Genomic DNA, 15,368 nt, shown 5'->3' with positions numbered 1-15,368 from the left:
ACAACCCTGTTATTTTTGCACCTTTCCAAAATCTGCCTCCCAATCTGCTACTTCAAACCTTTTCTTTGTCCAGCTGGTAATCATTTACCTGATGGAGATTGGAATATACTGTCTATTTTGGGAGTCTGGTATCAGGAATGTGAATACCATGCCCTGTGCCACAGAGCTGGTTATGTGTAACTGGACCCTCAGATTTTGCTTTGTGAAAGGAAACTGTCAATGGTTATCTTTGCCTTCAGACACACTTCTGAGATCTGGACTACTTACAAAAGAGATGCTTCAAGACATTTGTCTCTCCGGTCTGCCGAGTTCAGTGGAAGATTTATTTGTACCTCTAGCTGTGACTGGGTAGATGCACAAAACAGCCTAGCTTAGTTAGGAAGAGGACTCATGTCAGTTTGAAAGGACAACAATTTTCATGCAAGCTGTTGGTTAAATCTTTATTCTGTAGCTAATAAAAAGCAAGATATGCACACAATTTCTGGAAGAAACAGTATTAAACTCAGCATGGGGTCAGGTGTGTTGAGAGTTCAAGGAAGTATTACTTTGTAAACATGTTTGTTTCATTGTCTCAAGCAAAATAAGCATAAAGGAAGATGGCAGCAGTTAGACAAATGACTAAATTAACATTGACAAAGTAGCTCATTTGCTTATTCTCTTGTAGTGAGACAATATAATTTTCTTCAACTTCGGTAAAGGCAGTATCCACACGCTTTGTGTTCATCCCACAGAACCACATCAAAAGAAGCTTTGCCTTTGACTCAGTTTTCTCACCTAGTAGAAAGAAAATCATTAATTCATCACTTGTATATTACTATTGTGATTCCCCTCACTTCAGGCCTCACTCCTTTCTCCACATCCCTCAGTGAGGTACAGAAAGAAAGCCCAGCCCAGACATACTGACAAAAGCTGGTTGTACCTTTAGTACCACAGCCCTTGGATGGAACAAAGTGAGCCACCGCCACCTTCTCCTCACTGTACATTAGACAACATTAACTTATGACAACACAGAAGGAGGCCCACTGTGCCCATGTCAACTCTTTGGAGAATAACCTCATCAGTCTCTATTTGCCTGAGTCTTGTTTCCCTCACACACACACACACATACCCATTCACTCCCCTTTGGTTCTTTTTGAAACTTATCTCAGGGCTAATTATTTAGAGACAGCTTACAGTGGCCGAGTAACCTACCTGCAGGAAACTTCACATATATGTCCACTCAGTACTTCAACCCTGCAAAACATTCAATATCACCATGGCTGATCTACCCCAGGTCTTCTGCACCAGTTCCCCGTAATCCTCAATTCCTTGATCTTTCAATAATTTTTCTACTTCATCCTTAAAATTTTCTTCTGATCTTCCAATGCTCAGTGCTCCAAACTGGGAGAGAGGATCCCAGAGATTCTTCCTGACAAAGAAAATCCCATACACTTCAACCATAAGACTATAAGGTGCAGAAGCAGAATTAGGCTATTTGGCCCATCAAATCTGCTCAGGTTTGATTTATTAACTCTCTCAGCCCAGTTGCCCTGCTTTATCCTCATAACCTTTGACACCCTTACTAATCAAGAACTTATCAAGCTCTGCTTCAAATATACCCGATGACTTGGCCTCTGCAACCATCTATGACAATGAATTCCACAGATTCAACACCCTTTGGCTAAGGAACTTTCAGCTCATCTCCGTTCTAAAAGAATGCCCTTTTATTCTGAGGCTATGCTCTCTGATTCTAGACTCTCCCACCACAGGAAACATTTTCTCCGCATCCACTCTATCCATATTCACTAAGGTTCAACGAGATTCCTCTTCACCCCTCTAAAGACCAGAGTCATCAAAATGCTACTCTTCATTTTTAGGATCATTCTCGTATATATCTTCCAGACCCCCTTCAAGGCCACACATCCCCAAACACTCACAATATGTACATCAAATATAATTTTATAAAGCCTCAGCATTTAAACCTTGCTTTCACTGTATATTTTGTCCTCTTGTATAAATATCAAACATTGCATGTGCCTCCCTTATTATCAACTGAACCTGCAAGTTAACCTTTAGGAAATCCTGCTCTAGGTCTTCCAAATCCCTTTGCAATTCCAACTTCTAAATTGTCTCCCTATTGTTACGTACCCACAGTTTGAACACGGGAGAGTGGGATGATGTAATGGTCTTGTGAGTGGGATGATGTAATTGTCTCAGGACGGTGGGGTGATGTTATGTCATGTGATGATATGTTCCAAACGGTATTTAAACCAAAGCCCATGACTGTGATGTAGTTCTCATTTTTATTTTTGTGGTTGGAGGTGTGGGGACTCCACCGGTTTTGTTTGTTGCATGTTTATTTTTCCTTTACAGTCCAGTGTTGGAGAGTGAAGGCATTACCAGAGTTATCTGAGTTCAAAGGATTGGATAAAGTTAATTTTGTTCAGCGTTTTGGGGAATGATGGACATTTGTGGCTTCGTTCAGGAATTGTGGCATGCATATTTGAATTAAACCCCTGCAAGGTCGGGAAGGTTTGTGCAGTGACCACCCTCCAGTCAAAAGGTCAGTTTCTTTTATTTCCTCATGATTTCTGTGAATAAGGCATCTACCGACTGTGGAATCAGCAGATCGTCGATACTTCGAAGGAATCATTTGTTTTGGGGAAGTCTCTCCTTACCGACTGTATAAATCACATGGACTTTTGAATTTATCACTTTAAGTCTGTGATTGGATGAGAGCTCGTTAAGAACAGTTTCTAAGTTTGGATGTTTGTGCTGCCTAACTGTTAACTTCCGGTTAAGTTAGTCATTCATTTACTTTTCTAAGTTTGAGCAGAGGTTAATAAATCTCGGTATTTGTTTTAAACTCTGTCTCAGTTTCATATTCATTGCTGCTTCATTCATAACACTATTTAGAAAATAGTGTACATGTGTATTCCTTCTAATACAATTGCATGATGATAGTCATCACCTCTATAGTCCATCTGCCACTTCTTTACCCATTCTCCCAATCTAAGTCCTTCTGCAGACTCCCTGCTAACTCAACACTAGCTGCCCCTCCACCTATTTTTGTATCATCTAAAAATCTGGACAAGTGGTGGCTTTTAGAGTAGCTTATGGTCAAGCCCAATATGGAAAAGGCAATTTAGGATTTGATGTCATCCAATAACCAGATTAGATTAGGGATCTTAAGAGAAAAGGCAACTTGAAAGGCAGTAATCTTAATATAACGGAATTCACTCTTCAGTATAAGAGGGAAAAGCTAAAATCAGATCTATTGGTATTAAAGTTGAATAAAGCTAACTACAGAGTCGTGAGAGAGGAACTGGCCAAAGTTGATAGGAAGGGAATCCAATGGGAGTAGTGGGAATAATTCAGAAAATGCAGGATCATTTCATCCTAAAGAAGAAGAAGCATTCTAAAAGGATAATGAGGCAACCATGGCCGACAAGGGAAGTCAAAGATAGCATAAAAGCAAAAGAGAGGGCAAATGACACTACAAAAACTTACAGAACCTAGAGGATTGAGAAGCTTTTAAAATCAACAGAAAGCATCTAAAACAGCATTAAGGAGAGAAATATGAAATATGAAGGTAAGCTAGTTAATGATATGAATTATGATATCTAAAGTTTTTTTTCAGATATATGAAGAATAGACATCGGACACCAGAGGAAATGGCGCTGAAGAAGTAGTAATAGTGAAGAAAGAAATGGCAGATGAAGTAAGTATTTTATGATAGTCTTCACTGAAGAAGATGCCAGGAACATACTAAAAATTTGAGAGAGTTGGCGGGGGCAGTGGCTTAGAATTGAGAGTAGTTATTGTTACTAAGGAGAAGGTTCTTTGGAAGCTGTAAGTTCTGAAGTTGGATAAGCCACCTGGACCAGATATACTGCACTACAGGATTCTGAAAAAGACAGCTGAAGAGATAATGGAAGAATTAGTAGTGACCTTTGAAGATCACTGAAGTCAGAAATGGTTCCAGAGGACTGGAAACTCATTAATGTTATTCCACTCGTTATGAAGGTCGGGAGGCAAAAGGCAGGAAGTTATAGGCCTGTTAGCCTGACATCAGAGATTGATAAGATTTCAGAGTCCATTATTAAGGGTGAGGTTTCAGTGTAGTTTGAAGCACATGATAAAATAGGCCAAAGTCAGCATGGTTTCCTTAAGAGGGTATCTTGCCTGACACTTCTGTTGGAATTGTTTGGGGAAATAACATGACAGAGGTGAATCAGTGGAAGGCCAAGAACAGATTCCTGGAGCACAATCTCCTTCCAGCCTGAAAAATAGCAATTTGTTCAGACACCTCCATCCTTGTGATAATAAACCTTCACTTCATTCTAACATACTTCCCCAATACAGAGTTTGAAAATTATCAGATGGTTCTTAAAATTTTAATTAAAACTTTAATCAAGGTACATTTAGAATGATAGATTTGAATTAAAATTTACCATGCCTTTATGAACTATTTTTTGTTTAAGGAGTCAGAACAATCTATAAGAGACAGAGCATTACTGCCGAAGGATCTCGGCCCCAAACATCGACTGTGCTCTTTTCCATAAATGCTTCCTGGCTTGCTGAGTTCCTCCAGCATTTTGTGTGTGTTGCTTGGATTTCCAGCATCTGCAGATTTTCTCTTGTTGAGAGAGCAATCTATTTGATGATATACCAGAATGATGACAGGATGATATACCAGAATTTCTGGTTCTGACATAACCTAACCTAACCCTTTAGTTTTCTGACCTCTATACACATTCACCTTTCCTTATTGTGTCCCACTATTCTTATCATTAACATCTCAGAGGAGAGACTAACATCTGAAATTCTCATTCCCTCTAGTTTCCAACTTCATGTCAAATTTCCATTATAAATCACCAGGTTAGGAATTCTTTACATAGGTGCCTCTGTGAGTATTGTAATGCATTATTCAAAGCTTTTCCATCATTCCCCAACCAAACATCAGTTACTGTCATTCTTTATGGAAACACTTTAACTAATTAATCTATTCCTCTTCCCTATTATGCAAATGGAATGTTATTGCTCATTCATTTGCCAGTGAAAGAAGTTGGCCAAGTTGAAGCAGGATACTTAGATTTTTCAAAAGTCTTTGTTTGGCAAGGTGCCTTTGAAAGGCTAAAGTAAAGGAAAAAATTAAAATGTGGATCCTGATGTGGATAAAATATTAAATAAAAAATGTTATTAGCTCTCAGCAGGTTGGGCAGCATATATTGAAAGAGAATCAGTTAACGTTTCAGGTCTGGAACCCTTCATCAGAACTGGGAAAGAGAGAAGGGGGAGGATTGGGTACAACAGAATTAAAATCTCTGATATGATGAGACCAAGTGGCTTAATGTGAACCGTTACAAGAATGTACGGCAGCTTTGTCTGTGTTCTGATTTCCATTAAGACCCTTGTAGCTGGGCTCATGCAAGTATTCATTATAGAGCTTTAATCTGGAGAAAGTGAATGGAGTCTGTTCATGTGAGAAAGAGATCAGTCAGGTAAATAGGTGCATTGGTGGAGAGGAGCTGGCTACACCTCCGAGTGTGAACTCCCACACACTCATGTAGGAGGAGGTGTGGAGATTGTACATCCATAGATGTATGGAGAACTGGTTGGGACAAGAGAAAAGGAATCTGTCAAAGTAGTGGAGGGTATCTGATCTAAGTAGGAAGGGACTGGACTAGGGAAGAAAGAAGAAGCAGGAAGCAAGGAAGCAGGAAATAGGTTTGGTGAGGAGTGAACAGTATGAAACAATGGATTGGACTGGGCACTCCTGCTTGTAGATCTTGGGCAGGGTGTAGAAGTGGGCTTTGCAGGACTGGGGAACTACAAAGCTGGAAGCTGAGAAGGGAAGATCCCTGACAAAATGAGGCCTATGACTGTGTGGGAGACAACGGCCTGGTATTTGATAGTGGGAAGCATGGTCCAGAGGAAGGAATAAAGGATACCTGAAAGCTGATGTTTCATTCAAAAGATTAATGTTCAAAGTAAATTTATTATCAAAGTACATACATGTCACTATATACTACCCTGAGGTTCATTTTCTTGCAGGCATTCACAGAACAAAGTAATACAATAGAATCAATTAAAAGCTAAACAAAGATTGACGAATAACTAATATGCAAAAGAGGACAAACTGTGCAAATACAAAAACAGAAACAAATAATAAATAAACAAGAATGCAAATGAATAAATATTGAGAACATGAGTTGTAGAATCCTTGAAGTTGAGTCCACAGGTTGTGCAATCAGTTCGGAGTATCCATACTGGTTCAGGAGCCTGATGTTTGAAGGGTAAATAACTTTTCCTGGACCTGTGGTGTGAGGCCTAATTCATAAGCCCTGCAGAGCCACTGTGACAAGCTGTAGAGTGTTAGGCATCTAGATTTCTTGAGCACTTGTAGTTACTAATAGTCTTAACAAAAGTTGTTAAGTCTTTGTGCTTCCTGTTTAATATTGTCAAGTTAATTGTGACTGGCACAGGATTTCCACATTCTATGATTATTTAATGCGGACCCCATTTTAGTACTGATTGCGGGGTTTTAGTATTTAGAATGACTTGTCTCATGGTTTCACTCGGTCATGCCACCTGGTATTTCAATGTGTAATCTTGTTTCCATCTCTATATGGGAGTCTGCCACTCTTCTGCACCTAGGTTCAATCGTTGCCAAAGCTCACTGTGACAGAAGGACTCTGATATCACTGGACCCAGCAGAGGTACAGCAGCAGCTTGGGCATCGGTCAGCTGGAGGTGAGGATGCCTCCTTTACTCAGTTCATATCCCAACTCTACGTTCCAAGTGTCCTGAGTCTACGTTCTGGGTTTTCCCCATTTATGTTCCAAGCTTCTCTGGTCTACATCAAAGATTTTTCCCAGGTTCTCTGGGTTGACAATGATTTGTTAGGTTTCCTATGATATTCAATGTTTCTGAGCTATATGCACAATGCTCCAGAGTTATACATGTGATACTTTCAGGTTATATGTGCAATGTTCCCAAGTTATATGCTCTGCTTTGAATTTTCCAGCCTTGTCATGAGAGCTCGTCAGCCTGGGAAACCAGTCCATCTAAGAGAGGGGAAACTCTGATTTCAAACCTCCACTGCCTTGAGGCCATACCCACCCTTGGGAAAGACTTCGGGAGTAAACCCTGAGGACAAATCTGGAGCTGGATTCCCAAAGGCAGCCTGAGGTTGCCTTCAACTTTGTTCTGGCAATTCCTGCGACCACACTGGTGCCAGACTGTATCGGCCCTTGCCCTTCCCTTGGGAAACATCAGTGGCATGAAAAGGGGAGACTCACTGCCTGGGCAACTGCCGGTCTTCCATACAACCTAGCCCAGGCCTGCGCCCTGGAGAGGGCACAGATCCATGGTCTTGCGAGACTTACGGATGCCACACATGAGATCATCAGGTCTGTTGTGAATTTTCCAGCCTTGGCATGAGGGCTTCAAGCCTGTCTTGGGTTTAGCAGCCCTGTCCTGAGCTTCCCAGAGTTCCCTAGGCCCTGAGGTGCTGGCCTTAGTGAGGGAGGGACTCTCATGAGTTCTGTGGGCCTCTGCAGCGTGCCATAGAGTGTTGGGCTTCTAGGTTTCTTGAGTACCTGTATTTACTAACTATTGTCTTAACTTGAGTCATTAAGCCCTACAATTTCCTGGCCTCTGTTTAGAGCCTTTCTTAAGCAGCGGAACAACATTGGCTATCCTCTAATACTCTGGTACCTCTCCTGTTGCTAAAGATGTTTTAAATAACTCTGCTAAGGCCCCATCAGTTTCTGCACTTGCCTTCCGTAAGGTCCGAGGGAATACCTTGTCAGCCCTTTGGGATTTATCCACCCCAATTTGCTTCAGGGTAACACACACCTCCTGCTCTGTAATCTGTACAAGGCCCACGAAGTTGATGCTGCTTTGCATCACTTCTCTCTGTATCCATCTCCTGAGTAAATACAGATGCAAAGAACACATTTAAGATCTCTCCCATCTGTTTTAGCTCTACCCACGGATTACCATTCTGATTTTCCAGAGGAACCAATTTTATCACTCGCAATCCTTTTGCTCTTAACATATTGTAGAATGCCTTAGGATTTTCTTTCAACTCATCTGCTAGAGTAACTTCATGCCTTCTTTCACTCTTCCTGATTTCTTTAAGTGTTCTCTTGCATTTCTTGCATTCATAAGCACCTCATTTGTTCCTACTTGCCTATACATGTTATGCACCCCCTTTTTTCTCTTAACTGGGGGTTCCCTATACCCTTTATTCTGACGGGCATATACAAGCTCTGTACTCTCAAAATTTCAGTTTTTGAAGGCCTCCCACTTTCCAAATACCATTTTGCCAGAGAACAGCCTGTACCAATTCACACTTACCAGATAATTTTTGATATCACCAAAAATTAGCCTTTCTCCAATTTAGAACCTCAACCCACAGACCAGATCTATCTCTTTGCATATTAACTTTGAAACTAATAGCAATGTAGCCACTGGATGCAAAGAGTCCCCTACACAAATTTCTGTCACCTATCCTGTCTCAGTCTCTAGTAGCAGATCTAGTATCGTATGCTCTGCCATTGGGACTTCTACATGTTGATGAAGGAAACTTTCTGAACACATTTGACAAGCTCTATTCCACTTTGTCCTTTTACAGTATGGGCATCCCAGTCAATATGTGGAAAGTTAAAAATCACCTGCTACAACAACCTTATTTGTCTTATGTTCTCTTTTACTTTTGGCAGGTTAGATAAAGGATAATTTAATAGTTTTTTTCTCAGTTACCACGTGCAGGAAGTGGTAGATATTCTAACTACTGTTTGTGTGAAACTATTTCTGCAAGTTTCTTATTCATTCTTTCATTTGTAATCCTGAAGTCTTGCCTCTTTTTACAATAGATGAAATATACTTGTCCTATTTACTTTCAGAAAATCTTGCAAAGTTTGTTGTGGTTCAATGTTCTAAGTTCAGAGGAAATGTATTAACAAAGTACATACTTTATAAGTCACTGTATACAACTCTGAGATTCATTTTCTTGTGAGCATACTCAATAAATCTGATAACCATAATAGTGCCAGCAAGACAGACGACCTATGTGCAAAAAACTGTGCAAGTACAAAAGAAAAAAAAAGAAATAATACTGCTAAAGAAATAAGTGATATATATGAGATGAAGTGAAAGTGAGTCCATAGGTGGTCGGAACAGATGTTGGGCAAGTGAAGTTGAAAAAAGTTATCCCTTCTGGTTCAAGATCCTGATGGTGGAAGGGTAATAACTGTTCCTGAACCTGGTGGTGTGAATCCTGAGGTTCCTGTACCTTCTTCCTGATGGTAGCAGCAAGAAGAGAGCATGACCAGGGTTGTGGGGGTCCCTGATGATGGATGCTGCTTTCCTACTACACGGCGCCATGGAGATGTGCTCAGTGATGGGGAGGGTTATACCAGTGATGGACTGGGCCATATCCATTACCTTTTGTAGGATTTTCCATTCAAAGATATTGGTGTTTCCATACCAGACTGTGATGCAGCCAGTCACTATACTCTCCACCACACGTCTATACAAGTTAGTCAAAGTTATAGATGTCATACTGAACCTTTACAAACTCCCAAGGAAGTAGAGGTGTTGCTGTGCTTTCTTTATAATAGTGCTCATGTGCTGGGCCCAGGATAGATCCTCTGAAATGATAACACAGAGGAATTTAAAGTTGCTGACCCTCTCCACCTCTGAGCCCCTGATAAGGACTGGATCATGAATCTTCAGTTTCCTCCTCCTGAAGTCAATAAGCATCTCCTTGGTCTTCCTGACATTGAGTAAGAGATTATTGTTTTGACACCACTCAGCCAAAATTTCAGTCTCCCTCCTGTGTGCTGGTTCATCACCATCTTTGATTCAGGCTATGACAATGGTGTCATCAACAAACTTATATATGGCATTGGAGCGGAGCTTAGCCATACAGCCATAAGTGTAAAACAAGTAGAGCCAAGCACAGAGCCTTGTGGTGTACTTGTGGTGTACTTGTGCTGATGGAGATTGTGGAGGAGATGCCATTGCCAATCTGAACTGACTGGGGTCTGCAAGTGAAGAAATTGAGGATCCATTGGATAAGGAGGTATTGAGGCCAAAGTCTTGGACCTTATTGATTAGTTCTGAGAGGATGATAGTTTTAAATGCCGAGCTGTAGCTGATAAAGAGCACCCTGATGTATGCATCTTTGCTGTCCAAACATTCCAGGGTTGAGTGAAGAGCCAATGAACTGGTATTTGTGTGGGCCTGTTGTACTGGTAGGCAAATTGGTGGAGGTCCAAATCACCTCTCAGGCAGAAGTTGAAATATTTCATCACCCCTCTCAAAACATGTCATCACTGAGCATGTAAGTGCTACTGGATTATAGTCATAGAGGCAGGTTACCATGTTCTTCTTGGGTATCGCTATAATTGAAGCCTGCTTAAAGTAGGTGGGTACCTCAGACTGCCAAAGCAAGAGGTTAATGATATTGGCTTCACCCTCCTTCACCTCTCATATTGGCCTCAGAGACTGAAACATAATATCAATGGGGCTGAGGGAGTTCGTGAATGTTCCTCCATGCTTTGACAGTCAAAGCAAGCATAGAAGACATAGAGCTCATTTGGAAGTGAAGCCCCATTGTCACCTATGTTACTTGATTTCACTTTGTAAGAATTGATAGTATTCAAGCCCTGCCCCGCAGCTGTCGAGCATCCTTCATTGATTCAAGTTTAGTCAGGAATTGCCACGTTGCCCATGAAATGGCTTTCCAGAGATCATACTTTCTTGGTTGCCAGATTTGAATGCCTTTGATCAGGCCCTTGGCAGATTGCTAATCTCATGTTTCATCCAGAGCTTTTGGTTGAGAAAGATTCTGAATAATTTTGTGGGGACACACTCATCTACAACTGATTTTACAAAGTCTCTGATAACCATGGTGTATTCATTTAGATACATAGATGAGTTTTTGAACACGGCCCAGTCCACTGACTCAAAGCAATCTTGTAGCCTCTCCTTGGCCGTCCGCAACCACCTTTCATTGCCCTTATCTCTGCAGGCTTGCTCTTTAGACTGTATGGCTGTATGCAGGTTGGAGGACAGCCAAGAGATCAGACTTACTCAAATGCGTCTGGACATGGAACGGTAGGCATTCCTTATCTTAGTATAACAGTGGTCTAGTGTGTTGGGATCTCTCGTACTACAGGTTATATGCTGATGGTAATTAGGCAGGGATTTCTTCAAACAAGCCTAATTGAAATCCTGACTATGATTTGAAATGCATCTGGGTAGACTGTTTCTTATTTGGTGATGACATCATGCAGTATCTCAAGTGCCTGATTACAGTCAGCCAATGGTGGTATGTAAATTGTGGTCAGGATCACTGAGAGGACCTCTTAGTGAATAGAACTGTCAGCATTTGATCGTTAGGTGTTCAAGGTCGGGGGAACAAGAATACGCAAAAACTGCCACGTTGGAGCAGCACAGAGAGTTCATGAAACACACACCTCCATCTTTTGCCCTCTTTGAATCAGCAATTTGGGCTATACTGTGTAAAGAGAAGCCTTCGGGCCTGATCACCATATCTGGCATATTCTGAGTAAGTCTGCCATGTCTTGGTAAAACACAGAACAACAACAATTTCTCATTTCCCTCTGATAGAGCAATTTTGCCCTCAGGTCCTCAATTTTGTTCTTCAGCAACTGCACCTTGCTAACAAGATGCTGGGGAGAGGAAGCCTTATCCGTCTATGTATCTCGCTTTATCAATACCTTATCAGTATATGTCGATTCTTTGATTCTTTTGAAGTTTAATTGTTTGGTATATAGTGATGTAGGGTTCATCAGATATATAATCTATGGGGAGAGAGTCAGTGAGATTGTTGTAGTGGTGCATTACATAGGCAATGAGATGAATTCAGTGTAAGAGGTTTACCTGCCCTTGGGCTGAGTTCTTCAGTCGTGTCCATTTTATCTGATGTGTCTTCTGCTGATGGAGCTGTATCATCCATAACAACAGTTTCTTCTGGTGGCTTCTCTGGCAGTTTATCATGTCGTGTGTACCAAGTCAACCGACTGATCTGGGAAAGAAGAATGAACTATGTCATACACCAGTGGAAAATAGGGTTGGTTGAGGGGGTCAGTATTTGAATTGGATCATAATTGCTAGTGTTCAGTGATGGAAGGGCTCATCCATTACTAGGCTACAGTGAATAGATCAAAACTTCCTCAGCAGGCTGCTCATTCACACAGCCATGGCTGACATCCTGCAGCCCACAATGTGCAACTCTTCACCTGCACTCCCATACCTCAAGAAACCCTGCCCTCATGATCTTGTTTATTCTGGAATTTTGATTGCTATTAATCTTTCTCATTTTCCTATAAAAGTTTTCAACTGAATGAAAAGCTATGAAAAGTCATTCTCCTCCCAACCTGCTAGGTTATAGACCTGGCAAAGGAGATAGCCCTGCTACTCCTTCCTTGAATCCTTGAATATAATAGTTGAAACTACTGGGAGATTCAGCAGAATGTATTGTTCACTCACCTGTTCTGGTTGTGGAGGTGGATTGAGGAGACTGAGGACCACTAGTACAAGCATAGTGAGGAGAGCAAGTATGAGAGCAAAGTGCAAGAAATGGACTTTGCTAATAATTGATGGCCGTTTGTCTTCTTCCCCACATGCTGGTGCGATGAAAACAAAATCCAAAACCATTCGAATAACGCCCACCAGAAACCCAGCAGTGAGGCTCCAAAATGCACCCTGTGCACACAAACAACCATATGTTATATTGAATTGTTATATTCGCAGTTAAACTACTTCAGTTGGTTTAAATGTGATGGAAGATCAACAATACCTACTCTTTGGCATTCAATTTTGATTTCACAGGGCTATTCACTTGGCTTCTAATCTCACAGCCTTGGTCAAAGCAGGGACCAAGGCATTGTATTTTAAAGATAGGATGATGAGGGATGTTTGGAAATGGTTGTATTATAATGGTTGTCTTGTCACAACACAGCAAAGCCGCTATGAAAATGGAAAATATTACACTTAGCATGTCAGCCAGCATCTGGAAAGAGAGAGAAACAGATGCCGTTTCTCTTTCTATTGGTGCCTTTGACCTTCTGAACGGCTCCAACATTTTCTGTTTCTATTTCATACTTCCAGCATCTGGAATATTTTGAACATCACCCTGAAGCATTTGATATCTGTATTCAGTAAGACATTGACATATTTCAGGTAAAAGTTGATAAGTCTTAAATAATACTGACAAATGTCAGGCAATAACACTCTCCAGCAATGAGCCGAGCCATTAAGTGTTTGATTGTCTTGTCATTTACAATGATAAATATGTGATTCCATGGAACCATTTGTTTGCAATCAAACATTGAAGTTAATTATACAATCATAACTACTAAAAGACCTGGAATCATACAGCATAGGAACAAGCTATAGGGCTCACCTTATTCACAATAACCAGTGGGCACTCCATCTCTATTAATCCTGCTTTCAGTACTTGGCCTAATGCCACTAATGGCTAGGCAATTCAAGCGTTTGCCTAGATACTCCTTAAAAGCTGTTGGTGACACTGCTTCCTCCACTCCCGCCAGCAGTGCATTCCATGAACTCATCACTCTCTGGGTGAAAGAAAGTCCTTCTCAGATCCCTTTAAATCTCCCCCCACTTCCACTAAATTCATATCCTCTAGTTTTATCTACTGAATTACCTGTAGGAAAAAGTTGCCTGCAGAATATCCTAACTATAACCCTCATAAATTTACATTTCTTTATCAAATCTCCTCTTAACCTCCTCAGCTCCAAAGAAAACAAACCCATCCTCTTCAGTTGCTCCTCCTATTCCTGCAGGTGAATCTGCCCTGCACCCTTTCCTGTTAATGACATCCTTTGTATAGTGTGGTTGTATTTAATCACTTGCTTTTGTTTTTGTTCTTACAAGCATAAAATCACAACGTGTTTGAAGATCAGCAGGATTTTTGCAGGAGTGTTTCCCGTCAGATCTCCCCCGTGATCAATTTGACAATGATTAGTACTAGATGAACTGAAATTTCATACAACTGAGCACAGTGTATTTTAACACTATTATCATAGAGTCATAGAGTATGTGAGAGGAAAACCCAGAGTATCTGGAGAAAACCCATGTGCTGAAACTCCACATAGATAACAACCAAGGTCAGGATTGATCCCAGGTGCCCAAACTTGTAGGAGAGCAGCAGTAACTGCCACACCAGAATGACAATTATTCCATTTTAAAAGTTACCAATGAAGCTACTTCTAGAGAATGTGTGCCCCAGGTCACAATAGTTCATGCTATGAAACAGACCATATTTTTCCCCTCAGATTCCTTAGCCAATTTATTTTAAATCAACACCCACTGGTTTCTGATTTTCTTGTTAGAGGAAATACCTTATCCTTTTTTACTCTATTGAGATACTTCATCATTTTAAAAAACACGATGAACTGTCTTATTAAACCATTGTGATGCAAGGAAAATAATCTAGTATCTTCAGTGCCTCCATGGAGCTGATGTGTATTTTCACATCAAGAAATAATTAGAAGTAAAATACAGTTCCCCATTTCTTGTTTACAAAGTTTACTTCTTCCAAAGACTGAAACTGTTCTATGTCGTAGAGTTGGCCCTTGCAGTAATGATGGAACTCTCTCCATGCATCTCAAAGTGAAGAACAAAACCATGGGATTTTAATCCAAAGAACTATTAGTGGATTATCAGCCCTCTCAATGATTTACAATGAAAAGTTAGCAGAGCCACATATCATGGAATTAGCTGCTCCACCAACATACTCTTGTTGGGCTCAACTAATAAGCCACCAGCTCTTAGCAAGGCAACATACTAGTCTCTCTGATTTATCTCTGTGTCAAATCTTAAAAAATGACTCACTTTCTCATTAGCTCGTTTCCAAAAGCAGCCAGCCACAAAGACCACTACGATTGGTGGTGTCAGGTAGGAGGTGATGGACTGGATATACATGAAGAGCTTGCCACTTTGGCTAGATTGCACCAGAGGAATCCACAAAACCGACACCACCACTAGGATCAATGAAAATATCCTGAAATGCAAAGAGACTGGATTTCAAAGCATCATTGTGAAATTGGCTGACTCTTAGGTAATATATCCATGAGTTTTCTCTACAGCCCCGTCATACATGATCAGTTTCAGAAGATACTTAAAGAAGAAATGTCTGTTTTTGATTTCTTCAGAGAAATTTATTTATCCTTACACCATAACCCAAAGTAACCATCCCTTCCAGGGTAAAATGATTTTCAAGTTATGAAAATCATGTAAATGTTTTACATTTTTACAAGACTACAGATTGGTGATGAATGACACTGAAGCTGAGAACTCAGAGTGTAGTGCTGTTTGTTCAA

The 15,368-nt window shown here is 40.7% G+C and overlaps 1 protein-coding gene across 3 annotated transcripts in view; it reads right to left on the bottom strand.

Moving 5' to 3' along the window:
• Positions 1-426: 426 nt before the first annotated feature.
• Positions 427-15,368, bottom strand: part of LOC140735695 (sodium/myo-inositol cotransporter 2-like) — a 138,662-nt gene continuing 123,720 nt past the window's right edge. For all 3 annotated transcript variants that reach the window (XM_073061069.1, XM_073061070.1, XM_073061071.1), the window contains 4 exons: positions 14,881-15,049; positions 12,511-12,726; positions 11,902-12,046; positions 427-774 (listed from right to left, as the gene is read on the bottom strand). In XM_073061069.1, the coding sequence (XP_072917170.1) occupies positions 572-774; positions 11,902-12,046; positions 12,511-12,726; positions 14,881-15,049 (733 nt within the window). In that variant the 3' untranslated portion in view covers positions 427-571. The remainder of the gene's footprint in view (positions 775-11,901; positions 12,047-12,510; positions 12,727-14,880; positions 15,050-15,368) is intronic.

This window comes from Hemitrygon akajei, chromosome 11 (genome assembly GCF_048418815.1).
Source record: "Hemitrygon akajei chromosome 11, sHemAka1.3, whole genome shotgun sequence".
NCBI lineage: Eukaryota > Metazoa > Chordata > Chondrichthyes > Myliobatiformes > Dasyatidae > Hemitrygon > Hemitrygon akajei.
This window is presented reverse-complemented; position numbering and strand designations above follow the sequence as displayed.